General features: G+C 34.7%; 2 protein-coding genes across 7 annotated transcripts in view; both read right to left on the minus strand.

Annotated features, from left to right (window-relative positions):
- The window catches only part of pcs (SH3 domain-binding protein parcas), a 549,277-nt gene that overhangs the window by 506,411 nt on the left and 23,169 nt on the right, over nucleotides 1-19,697 (minus strand). The window lies entirely within an intron of this gene.
- The window catches only part of RhoGEF2 (Rho guanine nucleotide exchange factor 2), an 89,433-nt gene that overhangs the window by 62,903 nt on the left and 6,833 nt on the right, over nucleotides 1-19,697 (minus strand). Inside the window, exons 2-10 of one of the 6 annotated variants that reach the window (XM_073955001.1) lie at nucleotides 12,364-12,436; nucleotides 6,243-6,906; nucleotides 5,976-6,068; nucleotides 5,849-5,906; nucleotides 4,287-4,420; nucleotides 4,034-4,207; nucleotides 2,122-2,913; nucleotides 944-1,034; nucleotides 54-876 (exon numbers count right to left, since the gene is read on the minus strand). In XM_073955001.1, the coding sequence (XP_073811102.1) occupies nucleotides 54-876; nucleotides 944-1,034; nucleotides 2,122-2,913; nucleotides 4,034-4,207; nucleotides 4,287-4,420; nucleotides 5,849-5,906; nucleotides 5,976-6,068; nucleotides 6,243-6,906; nucleotides 12,364-12,389 (2,855 nt within the window). In that variant the 5' untranslated portion in view covers nucleotides 12,390-12,436. Of the gene's footprint in view, nucleotides 1-53; nucleotides 877-943; nucleotides 1,035-2,121; nucleotides 3,298-4,033; nucleotides 4,208-4,286; nucleotides 4,421-5,848; nucleotides 5,907-5,975; nucleotides 6,069-6,242; nucleotides 6,907-12,363; nucleotides 12,437-19,697 lie in introns of all 6 variants that reach the window. The other 5 variants (XM_073955000.1, XM_073955004.1, XM_073955005.1 and 2 more) reach the window with 5 other exon arrangements.

Raw genomic sequence — 19,697 nt, forward strand, 5'->3', positions numbered from 1 at the left:
AAATCAAAATGTTCAATTTGCCAACAAGAGCCAGTAAACAGGGGACTTCTTACATTAAAATCTGGAGCTTTTTCATTAGAGTTTCTTCGAATATTTGTTGTTCCCTTTGTTTGTCACCCTTAGCCTCCGTCAATTGAGCGTCTGTTGGTCCATATATGGTACCCAGACCGGCTGTTCGCTTTTGTTGAAACTCTCTCAGCTGTTCACATATGACATCTCTGGCCTTTTTACGACTTTTCCAAAAGACTTTTCTTAGAATTTCTACTTTGTCGAACTCGTTTTGGAGGACAGCGTCTACTTCACGTGCCAACATTTCGTCCTGTCGATACCAAGATAACGGAGCGCGGGGCACAAGAAACGTTGAGTGAATTTCATACACCCATTTGCGCATATCTTTGGCAGTGCCCTCCTTGTAAAGGCCAGTAATGAGATAAAACAACAATGGCGCTGGTTCGGAATTCGAGAGAACGAAATTTAAAAATACTGCCAAAAATGCAACGTTTTCGTTTTCCAAAAGACGTTGCAACGAATTGAAGGGGCCATTCTCGTCAATAAATTGACCTTCCTGATCGGATGCATCTTCATCTTCCATTGATATGATTTCCTTTTGGGTACAACTTGTCTGTGCCGCTTGTATACGGCTGGAATGTGGCAGAGGTGGTGGCGAAGACGCTATTCCCAGAGGGGTAAATTGATGAGATTCAATGCAAATTCCGCTTGTCGATGCCCCACCATGCTCGTGAAGACCATCCTCATTGCCGGACAAGCTGGCGGAATGTGCATGTCGATAAGGTGGAGGAGGAGTACCTGGCGGAGTAACTTCATCTTCTTTTTCAAGTAGTTCCCATGAACCGGAATTAGTCTTTATATGACGATCTATAGCAAAGTTAAATTAAAAAATGTTCATTAAACCAAAGATAATAGTTCAAACAAAGCGACTTACCCGGATGCCTTGGATGCATATTTTCCGGTGACGACACCACACGTCTGTGTTTGTTCATATGATTGACATTCTGTGGTGTTTGGCCCAAAGCCTAGAAACCCAAAACCCAGACAAATTCGATTAAAATACGTTCATTTTTTGCGGTACCATAAATAGACTAAAAATTGCAACATGCTCCTAATACTAAGGCGTGCAAACTCACTACTAATAAATAATATTTTCTAGGTGTGTAATATCTTCCCAACCCAAAGGATTATAAAAGAGGAAAAGAATCAAAAATTGCACCCTCCGGGGCTTGTTGATGTTGTTCCTCATAAAGAAAGTTTGTACAAACTAAATGGAAGAATAAATTAAATCTCATAGACAACTCGGATTCACTTTATACATATATATATATAATGTAAACTACTGGTCCATATTGTGATGCATTATAAATCGTTCAGTGGTCTGTCATTTATAGATAAACAAATAAGTTGGCATTTTAAAAAATATTTATAAAATCGAATGTCGACCAAATGCAAACCGGACGTACTACGTTAGTAGGGCCTATTTTTATGGGAAAATTATTAGTAGAGCAAAAAAATAACATAAAGCGTGCATGGTATTTTGTTAGTTAGTTAAAATTCGACATAATCTTGTGGAATTGTTTCAGTAAAACACAGTGTATCCTTGTTCTATTTAACATTGTTTAACACAAGTTTAATTACATACATGCGGTTGTTTTTTATTGTTGTTTTTCATTCAAAGCTTTAAGCAAATACTTTATTTAGTCTATATTGTGCTGAAATTTGTGTAACTTTTACTGGCGTTCATCAAGGATTACATGTATTTTGAATGTTCTTACAATGACAAATAATTTATAAAGAATGATGAAAATACGAATGATTATGATGATATTAATGAGACAGACGTTCATTATATGTGTGCTTAGTAATGAAATATATCGAAGCCACTTCCGTTTTTAGTATTAGATTTCTTATTGGATATAGATTGAACTTTTCTATGATAACGGCGGCATGTTGTTCCCGCATAATTTAACATACATAACAAATTAAGTGTATACTAAGAAATTTAATCAAATCCCAACGATGAAGAAGAATTAAGTGATACAAGTTGAGCACCCAAATACCAGATTTCTTTTGAAAAAAGAAGCATGTTGTGGACAATGTTATACTTACAGCTGCATTGGAGCCGGCACTTGTTGTGATATGATGCATTTGTTGGTGTTGCTGTTGTTGCTGATGTTGTTGTAATTGTTGAACGATGTTGGGTCTTTGCGAAAAAGGAAATGCAGCGGACATGTTATCTCGATGCACTGGTGTACATGTCGAAACAAGTGGATACTGCATAAGCGTATCAACACTATTCGGCGAAGGCCTGACATTAGTTAGGTTTTGATTGCTTCCTCGGTGTACTGATGTTTGAGGTTCTTCAATCATACCTGGCTGACGAGGTGGTAAGGGCGGAGGCAACTCATCCATTTGGGTGCCATCGTTGCCTGAACTGTGTGAGCCAGCACTTTCCATTTGAAGGAACATCTGTGTCGACATTTTTGGGTCAGATAAAGCTTTGGTTTTTGCCTTGGACCGCTTGGATTTGTTGCTAGCATTCTGTGGAGAATTGTTAGCTGACGGTAAAGGCGGCTGAGGTGAATGCCTTACTGGTGAATTCGTACCACCCCCCGCATTGTCCAAGTCGGATATGGGCGAAAAGCTGTGGTTAGCGCTATTGTTATTGGAAGCGTCCAAATTTATTTGTCGTGGCGGATTCCTCTGTGGCAGAGGCGGAGGAACATCGTCCTCTTCAATCACATTCTTCGACTGAGAAGAGAATTTGTTCTTGCCCTTGGATGACTTTGACGACGTCTTACTTGGCTGCTGCTGTAATTGTTGCAGCTGTTGCTGATGCATATGGAAGAGTTGCTGAGCTGAATTTCTTTGTGGCTGCATCTGCTGGGGATTGTGCAGAGACTGTGACATGTTTGGGGGCAGCGCAGACGATGGCGAAACGACGTCCGTAAAAGATGAGGGTGTATGTAAAAAATCCGTTGTATTATTTAGAGGAGCGGCTATAAAATCTTTGTCAATTTTATTTCTACGATTACCCAACGATAAGGACGACAGCGAACGCGGTAACAACGAAAGAAATGCAGGTGATGATTGTGATGCTTGTGGTGTTGTGGCTTGACTGTTGTGATTTTGGGAATGATGTGGGTTAAGATGTGTAGAAAATTGAGGTGTTGTCGACTGATTGGAGGAGGACGTAGACAAGTGATGCAACTGATTTGGCGACATTAAACCTACATTTTTACCATTATTATTCGCCATAGCCTGTAACTTAACCGGCAGTGTATCCTGTTAATTGAGAAAAGATATGCATTTGTTCGAAGGTGTCTTGCTTGTGTTTATATACTAATTTGTTGTTTCTATATGTATGCATAGTGAATTACATGTGGTTGTTGAATGAGTCTCTTTTAGAAAATTGTTAAAAACGACATTACTTCCAATCGATAATGATCGGTTATTAGGGTGTAATATCAGTGTTGGTGTTATTTGTAGCTTTAAAAAATGTTCAAAGAGTACAACTGATTGGAAGGTTATTCGTGTTAAGTGATAAGTAGTAGCGCAGCAATGAAAAAATATTTATGTTTCGGACAACAGTTTATGTTAAGTGTATAGCAAGCACAGCCGTATGTTCTTTGGCATTCGGACGTCAGAAGCATATTTATAGATAATATGCCTATGAAACATTCTGAACATGTACTATTGTACATAATAAAGGTAAGTTAGCCTTCCGGAAGAGGGTAATAAAGGATTAAGGGGAAGCCTCAAAACATTTGGAACAATGCTTTAATTTGGAAAGAGGTCTAAATGCCTGATTAAAATTGCAGTCACTTTTCTCCACGAGGAGCTAGACGTAACATTCTTAAAAATTACAAGCCAAAGGTTGCATTGGACGAAGGGAAAACAAGGTTGAAAAAACATAGCACAGGTGAAAGTGCCATAATTTACAAAAGTATAAAACATAAGAGAAAGGTATATTACAATGGTTCACATGTATTCATTCTTAAAAATCGGGTGGGTTACTCACCTCGGCGCCAGCACATCGCAACTGTTCCCGCAACGTTTTTATATTTGCTTCCGAGGTCTTGTAACCCGCATTGTTGGTATCACCCTTTAAACGTTCCAAGTTTAGTAGCTCTTGTTCCAACATTTTCTGTAATGTTTTTATTTTGTATGTTTCCATTTCGCGGCGTTTAATGCTCTGTTGAAAAAAAAATAAAATTTTATTTAAGTTGAACATTGATGCTGACATTAAAGAAATGGAATATAGAAGACATTACATCAACGGGTTGAGGTCCAGTTATAGATGCAGTTCGATCCCTTCCTAGCACTGGTGTAGAAGGCACAACGCCCACAGATGTAGGGCGGGCCATTTTTTGGCTGCGTTTAACGGCCAATTCAACGATCGTAGAAGCTGCAAATCGAAAATAAATAAAAAACAATTGTTACAATAAATATTACAGAATTAGCATCGCTGGAAAAAGATTTCTTCTAACTCCATAAATGCATGAGCAAAATTTGTTTTTTTTTGATAGAATCTAATACATAAAACTAAAAAGCATGCTCTTGTAAGCATCTACGTTCAAAAATAATAATCCTATTCAAGAAATGGCATTTCGGAAATGGGACAACTTTGCAAAACCATTACTTACTCCCATTCGTACATGGTTGATAGTACTCGCCCTCATAAGATTGATATTCTATGAAATAGTTTTTCATTTCATAACGTTCTTTGCTACTCCTGTAAACTTACGGTTTTGTTAGTTACGTCTTTGGGCATTTATGGGGACGATATATACAGTAGGCCTATATGTAACCATTTCATTGGAACCATTAGGATACATGGTAGTATAACAAAAAAATGCATTCATCTAAAATACAACTGTGACGACATATTTCAATTTAATTATTATTTGCATGGGGGCATGTGTATAGTTTTTGCTCAACCTGTTTTCCACAGTAATTGGACAAAGTGTTGCCCACACATACATCAACTAATTGCTAGAAAAAATCTGCGACCAATGAGTTACAATTCCCATATGAGAATGAATTATACATCTGCGTAAACATATATATACATTGGATGGGGTCGAAATTGTTTGTTGATGGCTGAACTTCTGTATGGCCTCACAGTAAAAACGATCAGGATGTCAACGCCATGCTAAACTGTGTTCAACTTTCCATTACATGCTTACATAGTCGTCTTTATCAATTATTTTCTTTCACCAATTCAGACCAGTCGAATGTACAAACTAAAAATCTACTACCCATCGTGCGTGCGCATTTTACTTTTCACTTTGTGATAAATACAAATATAAAATATTTAATTAAATTTATAATCTGGTACACCCCTTCCTTCAACTATTGGAAACTGCTTTTGATTCGATTATTATTCGATGTCCTTTTACTATTTTTAATGTTTTTTTTTTTTCTTTTAATTGATTTTACTAGTTTTTCCCAACAATGTCGCAATAAATCGTATATAATAATTCGTATCTGTCTCCGTGCGTTCTTTGTCATTTCCATTGAAGAAGTTGAGGGTGTTTTACCGAGACAACAATGCAGTTCGGAATTGTAATGTTACGCGTTCAGTCGATATGTATGTGTATGTAGGTATGTATTATATGTAAATAATACAAAATGCAGATATGGCTGCAAAGATAAAATACTGCATGAATGTTATGCATCATTGTTCCCCTCTTAATGCCGTTATTTGATAAGAAACAACAACACTTTGAAAACAGTTTAATCCTATACTTTAAAGCTTACTTGAAATGTGCAAGAATGAAGCGAAATGTACACTTATACTTCTTACAATTACGTACTTCTACTAGGAATTTACCTTTGATCAAGCTTACGACGGTTGGATGTTTCTCTGACCGAACTTCTGTACCATTAACCTTTATAAATTTGAAAAGGGATTAGATATATTCTCTGGAACAATTTCTCAATTAAACGCATTTATTTACCTTTAGTATCATGTCACCTGCGACTAGGCCAGCAATTTGCGCAGCACCTCCTGGTTTGACGCTTTCTACAAATACTGGGTTATCGCCAGAAACCTGAAGAATAAACAGTGAAATAAATAAAAATGTAAATATGTATGTGAAAATAAAAAAAAAAACATAATAAAAAATAACAGAATAACTAGGTTCTTCCTTGATTCGTGATTTTATTTTTTAAGAAAGATGTTCGTATAACAGAACTGAAAGACATTACTTTTCCAATGCACTTACCTTCATTCCGTATCCATTTTCGTCCTTTCTTACAGTCAAAGTTAGAAATTGGAAATTTTTAGGTGATTCCCCAGGCACCGGCGAAGAGATTTGTGTTTGGGAACGACGTGAATTGGCCGCCATATTGAGGCTATTGCGCTGAGCACTACCGTTGGTGGATGAGAGGCCGATAGAACCGCCACTATTTGCACTATTGCCACCCGCCATTACGTTGGTGTGGTTACTACCAAAGAAGTTAGCATTATTGGTGTCCAGCGGAGTCGTTGGGGAATTTGGCGTTTTCCCTTTATTTTGATATGCCAGTGGGAGTGGTGGGGTTTGAGGTGGTATTCCAGAAATCGGCGGAGGCTGAAAATTATTGTAGCCCAAGGTACTTGCCAATGATGGTGACCTGGGAATTTTTGACTTGGATGCTTTTGACGACTTCGTTTTGCTAGATTTCGTGTTACTTAGAGAATTTTTTGATTGTTTTGGCAAAGGCAGTTCGGGCACCAAGTTATTATTGATGAAAGATTCTCTCTCTCCCGTTTTAGGTGAACATTCAGATATGGAGGCAGAATTGTTGTTGTTAGAGGAAAGCAATGATTGATTATTGGCTGTTGATTCTTCAGGCAAATCTTGAACTTCGTCATAATCATGTTCGTCAGCACCAAAATCAATCAACCTGTAAAAGGAAAAACTGTTAATGACTGCTGAACCAAAATAACGAATATCAAATCGGCTAAATGTATAATGGGTGTACAATTTTCGTTTACTGAGAATATTTTATTTTAGCATATACAATAATTTGTGGCTCGCCTACAATGGGTATGATCTAGAAATAAAACTGTCAGTAATGTGATTTGTTCAGGTTCCAAGGTGTTCCAAGCCATATGTGGGTTTAGAGTCACCGCAAAGCACATACGGCTTTGTGAGATAACATTGACATGCACGCGATTTTCAGATAGAATAGAAATTTACTTATGCAAAGATTTCAGTGTCAAACGAGGTTTCGGACAAGGAGACATTTTATCGTGTAATCTTTCCTGGAGAAAGTGAGGTGCGAAACCAAAACAACCAATGAATTGTATAATAATTATTTCGAAACATATTCTCAACAGAAAGAATAAGAAAACTAAAAAGGAAACTTGAATCATCTCTGTCTTACCGCTCCGCTCGCTTCGTGAACAATGTCTTTTTTATTCAATTAAATGAGTCTGTATATGGAGTCTTTTGGGAGTCTAATATTCTTTCGGGATACCATTGCAGCTGCAAATCAATCCACTGCTGAAATATGTACATTTATAATCGTCAAATTTGTCCATTTGAACAATTTAAATTTATTAAAATATTGAGACTCATCCAAACTGTGGACCTATGAAATATTGTATTAGCTTCTGAAATAAAAATAGAAGTAAATACACAACAAGAATGCTTTCATGAGCTACATGAGTATATGATTGTATCTTTGATATTATGCAATTATTTTCGCAAAGTGACCATATCATTCCATATTTATCATGGGTGTAAATATGTAATATGCGAAAAAGAATTTACAGAATCTATGCTGAGACGTGATTTTGTGAAAAATTACAAATTCTGATTGGATTTTTAGTTTACTTAAATGCTAACAAATATTAACAAATATTAACGACTAAAGACGAATTTAAAAGTTATGCTATACTAAGTTGATATGATGTCATCAATGACCGGCCATCAGCAAAGTGAGGGAGCAAACACAAATGCACCACCGTCATCAGTAAGTATCGAACCAGCAAAAAACCATCAACCTAATTTTAAATTAAGCGCAAGAGAAGAAAAGTGAAACATAACAAAGGCGAAAGCAACCCCAAAAGTCATACGGACGACGAATATAACATCGGATGGCATGGAAAATGTAGAAACAAACGCAGGAAATTTTTGCTTTTTTTTTGTTTTGCCTTCATACAAGTGCAGATCCGAATGACATTCAACTGCTTACAGGGTTGAATAGAGCAATTGTACACATACGTATATTGTTGTTAGTTTTATTTGTTCGAATTACAACAAAATTAGTACATAATAAAGCTTATTTCTGACATTTATTGGCTAGCTTTGGCTTTGTACTTTTTTTTTGCATTTAAACAAGTTAAAATCAGGATAGAATTTTTGGATCTTTAAATTATTGATTTATTTGTGCAACCTTTTGTTTCTTCAGAGTATGGATGTACATATAAGTAAACCAATTCGACTATCACCATTTATTACCATTTGAAGCAGTCCACAGAGAGTCATTATAGAGGCACTCTACTCTACGTCTGTTGACAACATCCGATTTGTATCCAAATCATTGATCAGGAATGTGTATATTTTACTTTTTATATTGAACGATAAATGATATGTCGATATCATAAATGTATAGAATGAATCCTGGCCGTGCCACGTCCTTGTAAAAATCATGACTTCATTTAGGTAAAAATATGTATTCCTGAATAATCAGGTGCACTAATGATTCAACTTCTTCTTTCGTCCAAACATTTTGCAGGGTTTAATAGGGTAAACATTAACCCCCAGTTTTTGTAAAAAATTTTATTCTTCTCACTCGAATTGTCAAATTTTGTAGATCGATTTACTCGCTTTAGCGCAAATTTAGAGCGCTGATTTTTAAATGAGGAATCCTTAATGATATATAGAACGGGTATACGAAAAATTAAATGTGTATGTCATCTGGGGGCTTAGCTATGAATGCCTAAATTATTACGAATATAGACGAACGAACAAAAATAAGTTACAAAAACTGGGGGTTACTCGAGTAATTTTATGTCCTTAATAAAGTGGAAATATAATATTAAAATCGTTTACAGTTTAGGATTTGACTTAAAACTTTAGGTTTCTCCGCAATGAGTCTGAACAGTCATTTTCATACCAAAATTCACTAAAAACAAGTAAGCCAAGACTATAGTCGGACGGGGCCGACCATGTGATACCCTACACCTTTACCACTGGGAATTAGCTTTTCACAAATCAAAAATTTTTTTATGGAACAAATAAACATATTGTAAGAAATAACTTTGTTGATTCTGGTACCGTATCACACCAAGCTTAAATAATAATATAATAATTGTATCACAAACGTCTCAGAAGGTACAAGGGAGACTTCTCTCATATCAATGAGTGATTCATATTCGCTCAAAGATATGGGACCCACAGCTTATCTGCGAGTCCGAACGGCGTGCCCTAAGACACCACTTGTAGAGAAGATGTATATGGTTGAAATACTCAGAATGTCGCAAACCTTACTGAAGGATATTTTGCCACCGTTGAAATTTTGATTTTGCCTTGCTGGGGAATCGTTTTGCAAAAAGGTGGCAAAGCGACCCATGCTGCAATGTATGTATAAAAATCCAATTGGACAATTAAAACGTTAGGGCACCATGTAATTTGCAATAATGCAAAAATATATTAAGCAGTAGGGCCGTTATCTAGCAGATATATATATATATATAATATATATAATTGTGCCACAAACATCCCAGATGGGACAAGGGAGACTTCTCTCATATCAATGAGTGCACCCCGATTCATATTAGCTCAATGATATGGGACCTACTGTTTATTGCCGAGTCCGAACGGCGTGTCTTAAGACACCACTTGTAGAGAAGTTTTATAAGGCTGAAATACTCAGGAAGTGTCGCCAACATCACTGAGGGGTATTTTGCCACCGTTGAAAATTTGATGTTGCCTGGCCTGGGAATCGAACCCACGACCTTTAGAGTGCAAGGCGGGTGTGCATACCATTGCACCACGGTGGCACCCAGATATGTGATTGCAATTTGCATCAGGGGGAAGATCAGTAGTTCTATTTCCGGTGTTTTTTTCTAATTTTTTTCCTCAACGAGGGGTGATACTCCTCCCTATACTTTAGTATTTATTATAAACAAAAGTATTATTGCATCTACAGTTGGATTTTTGGGTTTTCAAGAAGTATTGCCACTTTACATATGAATATTTACATTTAAAGGTAGCCGATGACTTATAAATGAGGGTCATGTCTCTTCCAGGAAAAAAGATATAAGCTGTATATTAAAAATGTTTAAAATATTCACACAATAATAGTGGTCCATTTAACCCTCTAAATATTATCTAATCGCCATCTCAAATTGCAAGCTTCTTGTTTGTCATATACTCTTAACTTATTTAAAATTTCGAGGCGATCGGACTATTACACTGTGCAACACTGAAAATGCAAACAACTTCTAGTGGGCATTTTCTGAAAGACTTTTATTAAGACTACAAAACACCTAGTTGGGTTTCGTGTTTTTAGATCGGGTTGTGATTTTATGGGCTCATCTATTCAGGGCTAAAACGACCCATTTTTCAATTGATCCGTGCTTTAACTCAGAAATAAATAAGAATTTTGCTTTGCAGTTTTCAGCCTAAAGTAGTAGAACTTATATGTGAAACAGACCAGCTACGAAAAACCGCATATAGCGCATCAAAATTGATAAAATATAGGAAAGAAACTGTAAAACACTTATTTCATGTTGTTTAGGCGGTATTTCATATCATACTTTCTACAAAACATATTTCCAACAACGTTCACACAGGCTGTTTATTCTCATATTTGAAATTTCAATGTATTGTTGATATATTTATCAAATTGTCGTTGAAAAATATGATAGAAACAACGCGATAGAGGAATTTTACAACAATGATATGTTCTGTAGAGTTGTGTATTACATTTCAGCGAATATTTTTCCCAAAGATAACATTAAGAAAAATTTGACGGTTTTGGAGATACGCTGCGAAATATATACAAATCACGGAAATGTTAGATATATTATCCCACTTAGCGCCGAGAATTTTTTTGCGAGAAAACTTAAAATATTTTTGCGATTTTTTAAGCATTTTTTAAAAAATAACTTTTTTCTCCAAAACGTATCGTTTTCCTGCAATCAGGCCTTCTTTTAAAAGTTCCAAAAACTTTGGAATAATATAGGTGTATCCTTACATGCCAATCCCTTGGTTTTTGATTGAGAAAATACTCTTACTATATTCCTAACAAATCCCTGACTTTATATGATTCTAACATTTACGATTAAATTTTTATCGCATATTTAAATTTTTCATCAAAAGTCGAAAATTACAAAAAAGTCGATTTTTTGGATAGCTTGGGTTTTTGGTCAATTGCGTGGAAATGCGTAGGTCAAATGAGGCGTTATCAGCATGAAATTACAGATAACAGACAATACTATAACAAAATGCAAAAAAAAACCGACAAAAATATTCAAAAAAAACAAAGTTTTACGTCAATTTTTGCAACCATTTTTTGTGGCGTTTAAACGACCAGTGGCTTTATCTGGGTTATAAAATTTGATGCAATACATGAGTTTATTCGTGTTCATTACGTCTCCAAATACATTCTTCTTGTTCTTATCTACAAGTTTGCTAAGGTTGTCATGGAAAGATTCGTATTGGTTTCAAAGATATAGCCCAGATTTTCATTAAAAAGTCAATATTTAGCCATGTTTAGATAGGGCCATAAAATCCAAATCCGATCTAACAAAACAAAACCCATAGAGGGTTTTTATCTATTGCGTCTGTACTTTCATAAAAACCGCATTTGAAATTGTTTGCACCAAATTACCCTCAAAATGTTGCACAGTGTTATTGTGACCTATAGAGCAGCTACAAAATCGGATAAAAATTATGTTTTTGGTCCATTTCACCCGCTAAATATTTCACGATCATCACCATTTAAAATAGCGATCTATTCTGATGTGAAACCGACCTCCATACCAAATTTCGTGATGATCGGTGCATAATTGCGGCCTGGAGTTTGATTACAATTTATAATTGACAGACGGACGGACGGACACACATCTCAAAATCGCCACATTGAGGGTCTCCGACGAATATTTCGCGGTGTTACATAAATTTTTACCAAAACAAACCCTTTCCACATAGTGGTGTAGGGTATAAAATGCCCACAAATATGAACAAATTAGTTACTGCATATAGCACTAGGTACTGAGCCAGAAAAAGGCAAACAATCAACTGTCACACTTAATAAAATTCAACATTCTCTCAAATTAATCAACATTTTTTTGTTAATTTGAATGGTTATTTTAATACTTATTATTAACATCAGATTGTTACTTACCTCTTAGTGATTGACGGGTCTTCCATAAGTCTGGTATCTTAATATTGGTGAATATGCTTACCCTTCGATTATTCTATATTGTGATTCAGAATAAAAAAGAAAAACGAATGAATGTATTATTATTAGTTTTAATGGTTTGGAAAGGATTTATTTTTTATTTATTTGTTGCGAAGAAGCCATTTGGCCTAGTAATATCACAACATGAAACATGCATTTAGAGTTTGTTTATTGATGTTGAAAAGAAAAGATAAATTGCGCCTTTTTATTAATATTTATAATATTATAGCCCAGTTAAAATAGACATTGAAATAGCAAAAATCCCTCAAAGCTAAATTTTGGTGGAGAGCTAGCATTTGCCATTAGAGGCAATGTCCTAAAAGTCCCCATCGATCCCACATGTGCAAACAAAGTTAAGCTTAGTGCTTAGCAGAGTTATTCCATGAAAGAGTCATTTTATGCCACATTAGGTCATTTAAGCCACCTGTATAAACGTAAGCCCAAGGGAAACGACTCAAACGAAAACTGTCAGATTTTTTTGAATTGTTAATCCATAGGTAGGTTATTGCGCCGTTTACGGAAATATATAATATTCATGGGAGGTTGATCGGTTATTTGAACCGAAAGATCAGATTGAAGAACCGGGTTAGTCCCGGTTCCACTGTTATGGAAATACCGAACACATGGTATGGTTATAATAACCGGTTCGCCTCATAATGTATTTACGCGGCTAATTTTTAATTTGAACCTTTTTAACGAACTATTAAGGCTAGTCTTGTAGACAATTGTTAAATCTACAAGTCTTACTGTTTTTAAGAAAAAAGTAAGAAAGTATCAGCCACTGACAAAAAAAAACAACAACAAAACCAAACCGTATAGGGTAAGTGCTCCAAGTCCGACATGTACCAGTAGTCGGCATATTTTATATTCCAACACAAATATAATAATGTCTGTAATTACATATATTAAAATGAACAATTTTTCAATAAAATTATTGTAATTCTGCCATTTTATCTGATGCTGACTTTAGGGACAACAAAATGTAAAGTTTGCCAGAAGTCGGCATGGGGTGAAAAAATTGCGCTCTGTCAATTATTTTTAGCTCGATATTGTAAAAATATGTTGAATAAGTACTTCAAAGTCCAATTAATAAAAATAACTCAAATAAAAAAGAGCTTTTATGCGATTTTAGGCTATATTAGGCCTAGTTTGATTATAGTCTATAATCTAAATGTCGGCATGCCACAGACGCGCGCACTTCAAACCAGCGTACGTAAAAATACTTTAAATAACATTTCCAATCGTTTCGTATTTTTCATAGGAACAACACAAAACGTAACTTAACCCACGCTGGCGGAACTCTCTGTTTAGTTTCGTTTTGTTTACATTCGTGAGTGCGAACAAAACGAAAAGCGAAAAGTACTCAACTCCACAAGAGCAGATAGAAAACTAAATAGAACTAAACACATGTGAATAAACCAAAAACGTTTGGTGATTGATAAAATATTCTCTGTGGTATGTTGATGTTACTTTATACAGTGCCCGAAATAAACATAGGTTCACATGTAAATTTGTAATTTTTTCATAATTCAAATGGCTTTTATAGGATTTTATAATTTTGTATGATGGAGTTGGGCATTCCACATGATGTCAATATATTAATTATTTGGTTTTGCGACAAAATAAAAATTTAAAAAAAATTTTCCTTATTTTTGGTGCGAAATAATGATAGGTTCAGGGCAATTATTGGAGATTTACACGTATAAATTTGGGGAAAACTTTTTACAAATCGTTGTTTTTTTAGATTGCCGATGTCCAATGAGTAATTAAGTTTAGAAGTTGTCCCCGAATTATTTTCAAAATACAGATTTGTTCAACACTTTACAGCAATTTTCAAGAATTAATTTTTTTAACTTGGGAGAGGAGGTGAATCTGTGGTTGTCAGAGGCAAGGATCATTTCAATTTGCATGAAAAGAGTACCAATCGAAAAACTAAATCCAGTTTTTAAAAAGTTTCATCAATGGGGCACAAATTTAAACGTCAAAAAAGTCTGGAGGGTTCTCCAACACCACTTTGACGGCAAGAATCGCTTATTTATTCCATTTATTGGAGTTTAAATAATTTAGCATCTCAAAACAACAGTCAACTTGATCTTCAGGTATCGAAAATGCGATGTAAACAAACGTTAGTAAGCTCAAATCGTCCTAGGAAGAATACAAAAATTGTCAAGTAAAACTGCAACCGAGCCCAAAAAAGAAAACCGCCAGATTTCGACTAAAAATTCTGTGAAATATCATGCAAAATGGCTAGAATGGTTTTTTCTATTACTCAAACAATTTCCCATCAATTTTTCATAAACATTTTTACCTAAACCTACGTCTGTTCTTCTTCAGGCTCGATTGCTGCTTTTCTTGAATATTTTTTTATTCTTCCTAGGACGATTCGAGCTTACTAACGTTTGTTTACATCGCATTTTCGATACCTGAAGATCAAGTTGACTGTTGTTTTGAGATGCTAAATTATTTAAACTCCAATAAATGGAAAAAATAAGCGATTCTTGCCGTCAAAGTGGCGTTGGAGAACCCTCCAGACTTTTTTGACGTTGAAATTTGCGCCCAATTTATAAAACTTTTTAAAAAACTGGATTTAGTTTTTCGATTGATACTCTTTTCATGTAAATTGAAATGATCCTTGCCTCTGACAACCACAGATTCACCTCCTCTCCCACGTTAAAAATTTATTTCTTGAAAATTGCTGTAAAGTGTTGAATAAATCTGCATTTTGAAAATAATTCGGGGACAACTTCTAAACTTAATTACTCGTTGGACATCGGCGATCTAAAAAAAACAACGATTTGTAAAAAGTTTTCCCCAAATTTATACGTGTAAATCCCCAATAGTTGCCCTGAACCTATCATTATTTCGCACCAAAAATAAGGGGAAAAAATTTAAAATTTTACACATTTTTATTTTGACGCAAAATCAAATAATTGATATATTGATATCATGGGGAGTGCCTAACTCCATAATACAAAATTATAAAATTCTATAAAATTCATCTGAATTATGAAAAAATTAGAAATTTACATGTGAACCTATGTTTATTTCGGGCACTGTAGGGTTGTTAAGCAATCACATGTGTGTGTGCCTGAGTGTGTCATTGACCATAACGCACGGCAAACGTTTGCCAAAAATTCTTTTTGTTTCGTAGGTGAATAAAACAACTCGGCAAAGCATAGCCGAAGTTACATTTCAGCAATCGTACGGTTTCCATCTTTTTACATTGAAAAGTTTGTGGTTTTGTTTTTGTTATGAGAGGATTTGTGTGATTGGTACGGGAATCGTTTTGTTTGTTTACGTTTATTGATTATAGTTACCGACTTTATACCCTAGACAGACGGCAGAGTTGATTTGCATTAAAAATGTCCTAATTTTAATTAATTTTTCACCCTGACAGACGATAGTTTCTGCATTTATGAAACAGCTGTTTGTGTTGTTTGTTTGTACCCAGCAGACCATTTCATAAAGCTTTACAAAAGTTCGCCAAAATATGCGATACAAATACACTTTCTACCATTGACATTTTTACCACGATGTAGCAAAAATAAATTGAATTTATTCGCGATATTTTTGAGTCTTTTTAATATTATAAAAATATTGCAAAACTTTAAAAAACATTTGAAGAAGATATAATTTTCGATAGAATTGGTATGGTGGGTAATGACATTTTTTGTGAAAATAAAAATTTTAAAAAGAGATTTGTTAGAAGTCTTGGAAAACGATTAGCTGCTATTCTACTCACGAAAGACCACTGCTTATTTTGAAGAAACGCGAAAATTGCTGATTTTTTCCTCTTTTATTTTCTTAAACATGGACATTTGACAAAAGACAATTGATTTTCAACAGCATTGCCATATTGAAATTGCTAAATTCAGTTTAAATTTCCTTTGATTTTGTGCATTAAGAATGTGGATAATGTACGAATTAATTTAAATTAAGGCAGTTAATGCAAATTAACGCTGCCGTCTGTCTAGGTTAATAGACAATAACTACTTTATTCAAGCAAATATTAAAATTTTCTTACTTTTTGATGCAAAATTAATTGGAATGTTAACAAAAAATGCAAAAAAATATTAAATTATTTAATTATTTAATTATTTAATTTTTAAAAGCAATATGGATTAAAATAAGAATTATTTGTGTAAAAGTGCGTTTGTTGTTGTTGTTTAAAATGAAAGAAACGACCAAATTATAACATTTTTTTTAGTGAAATACGATATGCCGACAATTGGGAAATGGTAACGACTACTAGCACAAAAGCACTATTTCACTAAATTATCATTTATCTCAACTTTTATAAGAAATAATTCAAAATTTTTTTATTTCATCGAAAAGTAAAAAAAATCGAAGAAAATAAGCATTAGTTCATAGCAATTGGAAAAATTTACTCGGAATGGTGAATGATTAAAGTTAGACAAATCGTTAAAGTGTCGACTATTGGTGCACTTACCCTATAAAATATATTGATTTTGTATCATGAGTTTGCTTTAAAATCTGTAGGTACCGTAATTAGGGATATACCAAATCACTGACATATACCAAACATTTTTAGTAACCAATTTTCTTCGAAATATTAAATTACGTTGAACTAAGTTTGGAAGAAATTTTTAAAAAAGTTTTAGAGTTATCTTGCACAATAGCCATTTTAGGCATGGTTTTTTTTAGGCAGGATTTTGAAGCTTTTGGGCCATTATCTCAGGAAGTGTTGACTTACTACGGAAAAAATTGTACCGTTCTAAATGGGGCCGCTAGAACAATCTACTGAAAAAATAATCAAAACGATGCGAGAGAGCTCTTAAATTTCACTTTTCCGAATTTTGTGTGGGAGGTACCCGAAGGAATGGACCGATATAGTCCATATTCTACCCTCATACATGACTGGATGAAATAATACGATGTGCAAAGTCTATAGAATTATCTTGCGGTTTTGCAATTTTAGTTAGTGCCGTCATGTTTTCATGGAGCTTTCAGGCTAATATCTCAAGAAGTATGGGCTTGTGCAAGAAAATTGTAAAAAAATTGTACCGCCGTAAATTGAGCCGCAAGGACAACCTACTGATAAAAGTTCCAACACCATCCGAGAGGTGCTCTTAAAGTTCACTTTATTCGAATTTTGTGTGGGAGGTACCCGAAGGAGAGGACCGATATAGTCCATAATCGAGTTTAATATATATCTGGAAGGATTAATACGATGTGCAAATTTTGGACCAAATCAATTGCTCCCTTCAAGAGTTATCGTTCACACTTTTTTACAAAAAAAAATTTGACCTTTTGTTGGGGAGGTACCAGAGGGAGAGGACTGATATGGCCCATCTTCGAACTTAAACTAAGTTTGAACAAAATATAACGATACCCAAAATTTGGTTCGAATCGGTTGATCCTTTCCAGAGTTATCGTGCGCACCAGCCAGCCAGTCGGACATGGCTGAATCGACTCCAAATTGTCTGAAACTAATTTCGTCCAAACGTACTTGGGGTCTAAAACAGTTATTTCGATGAGGCACATTTTTTGTCGTATAAAAGTGTATATACCCTTCCTAGCCTAAAGGATGAGGGTAGAATAAAAAAAATAATAATGCCTCCAAAAATGACCTTTGGCCCTTAATAACTTTTTTGAACACATGGGATCGATGTCTACAATTTTGTGGATATGAAACAAGCTACATCGTTACAATGTCCCTAATTTCTTCTCTTCTTAAAATGTTTTATTTCAAGTAAAATAAAAGTACAATTTTCCACAAACATCCCAGAAGAAACAAAGGAGACTTCTTTCATATCAATGAGTGAACCTCGATTCATATTAGCCCAATGACATGGAACCTACTGCTTATCGCCGAGTCCAAACGGAGTGTCTTACGACACCACTAGCAAAGAAGTTTCGCCAACATTGCCACCGTTGAAAGTTTGTTGATGTTGTCTGTCCTAGGAATTGAACACGGAAATTCACTTTGTAAGGCATAAGGTGTTCATACCATTGCACCACGGCTAGGCGCGCCTATGTTTAAAATACAAATCTTAATACAGTTAGGCAGCAAATGTATTGCAAAAACCAAAATTGTAGAAAATTTCATATTAATTGTTCGTTTATGGCAACAAATTATGTAAAAACTATACGGTTTTTTGTGCAAATCTCTTGCTATAGGACCTTACAACAATATTCCCTCAAAATATGCAAAGGTTATTTGCGATTTATAACAAATACGGTCAAAAATAAGAATTAACTACTATTTGGGGGTGACAATAAAAGTATTGCAAAAATTACCAAATCGATGGTTCCATCGAGAATTACCAAAGGTGTGTTCCTTAATGAGTTGTCTATCCACTTTGGACATTCATTGGAGCATTAATGAGCTTAGTTAAACCAAAAATTAAGGCTCGGTATGTTCCACTCTAAGGATACTAGTTCCCCAATTTTTAATAAATCTTGATCCTTCGTTGGACGATGTTTTTGGAGTTTTTTGTTAAATTGGACAAAAACATTTTATGAGAGTTGATATCAGGATGTTGGCCCGATGTATTTAAGAGTTTTTTGTTGTTATATTACATCGGCAATTTACACAAATAAGATTAACATGTCATTATCTGGTCTTTGGAATGGTGGTAGTTGACTTTGTTTGAGCTTTCGGGATCGATTTTTCTGACTTTCAGACTAATGACTATTAAATATTTCTTAATTATGTCAGTGGTGATGTCTTCCCAATCATTATTATATCCGTGAACCCAATTTTGCATACTATTTTCCATGGTAAAGAATATAATACCCAAATATTCGGTATTCCAGCTTCTCCAGTAGCGGTTTAATTTCCATATTTGATCGGTTTTATTGGATTTGGCGCAATTTTTTGGATTTATAATGATAGCAGAGGAAAATATCTATCCACTTAGTAAAAATGAAATCATATCAAAACCATTGAGAGACAAAATGCTACACTGGTGTCAATTTTGTTCATATACTTTCCAGAGGTATTTCGATGTTCTCAAAGCCAAAATCAGAATGTTTTGCATTGTTCCATTATCCTACAATACATATTGAAGCAAATATTCATTCTTGGCATACTTGCCTGTGGCCGATTCGTCATTGTTTATTGTTAATATGGTCCCATGCGTTTTTTACCTGTCTGACCGCATTTTTTATCACTGAACTTTATTACATTCAATACTGTTAATCTATTATTAGCCGCAGAAGTCATAAAAATGCATAATGACCGTAAATTTGCAAAAAATTTATAGTTTTATAGTACTGATTTTCCCTTTGCAATACTTTTATTGTCACCCCCA

Source organism: Musca autumnalis, unplaced genomic scaffold (genome assembly GCF_047663935.1).
Source record: "Musca autumnalis isolate F117 unplaced genomic scaffold, ASM4766393v1 scaffold_5, whole genome shotgun sequence".
Taxonomy (NCBI): domain Eukaryota; kingdom Metazoa; phylum Arthropoda; class Insecta; order Diptera; family Muscidae; genus Musca; species Musca autumnalis.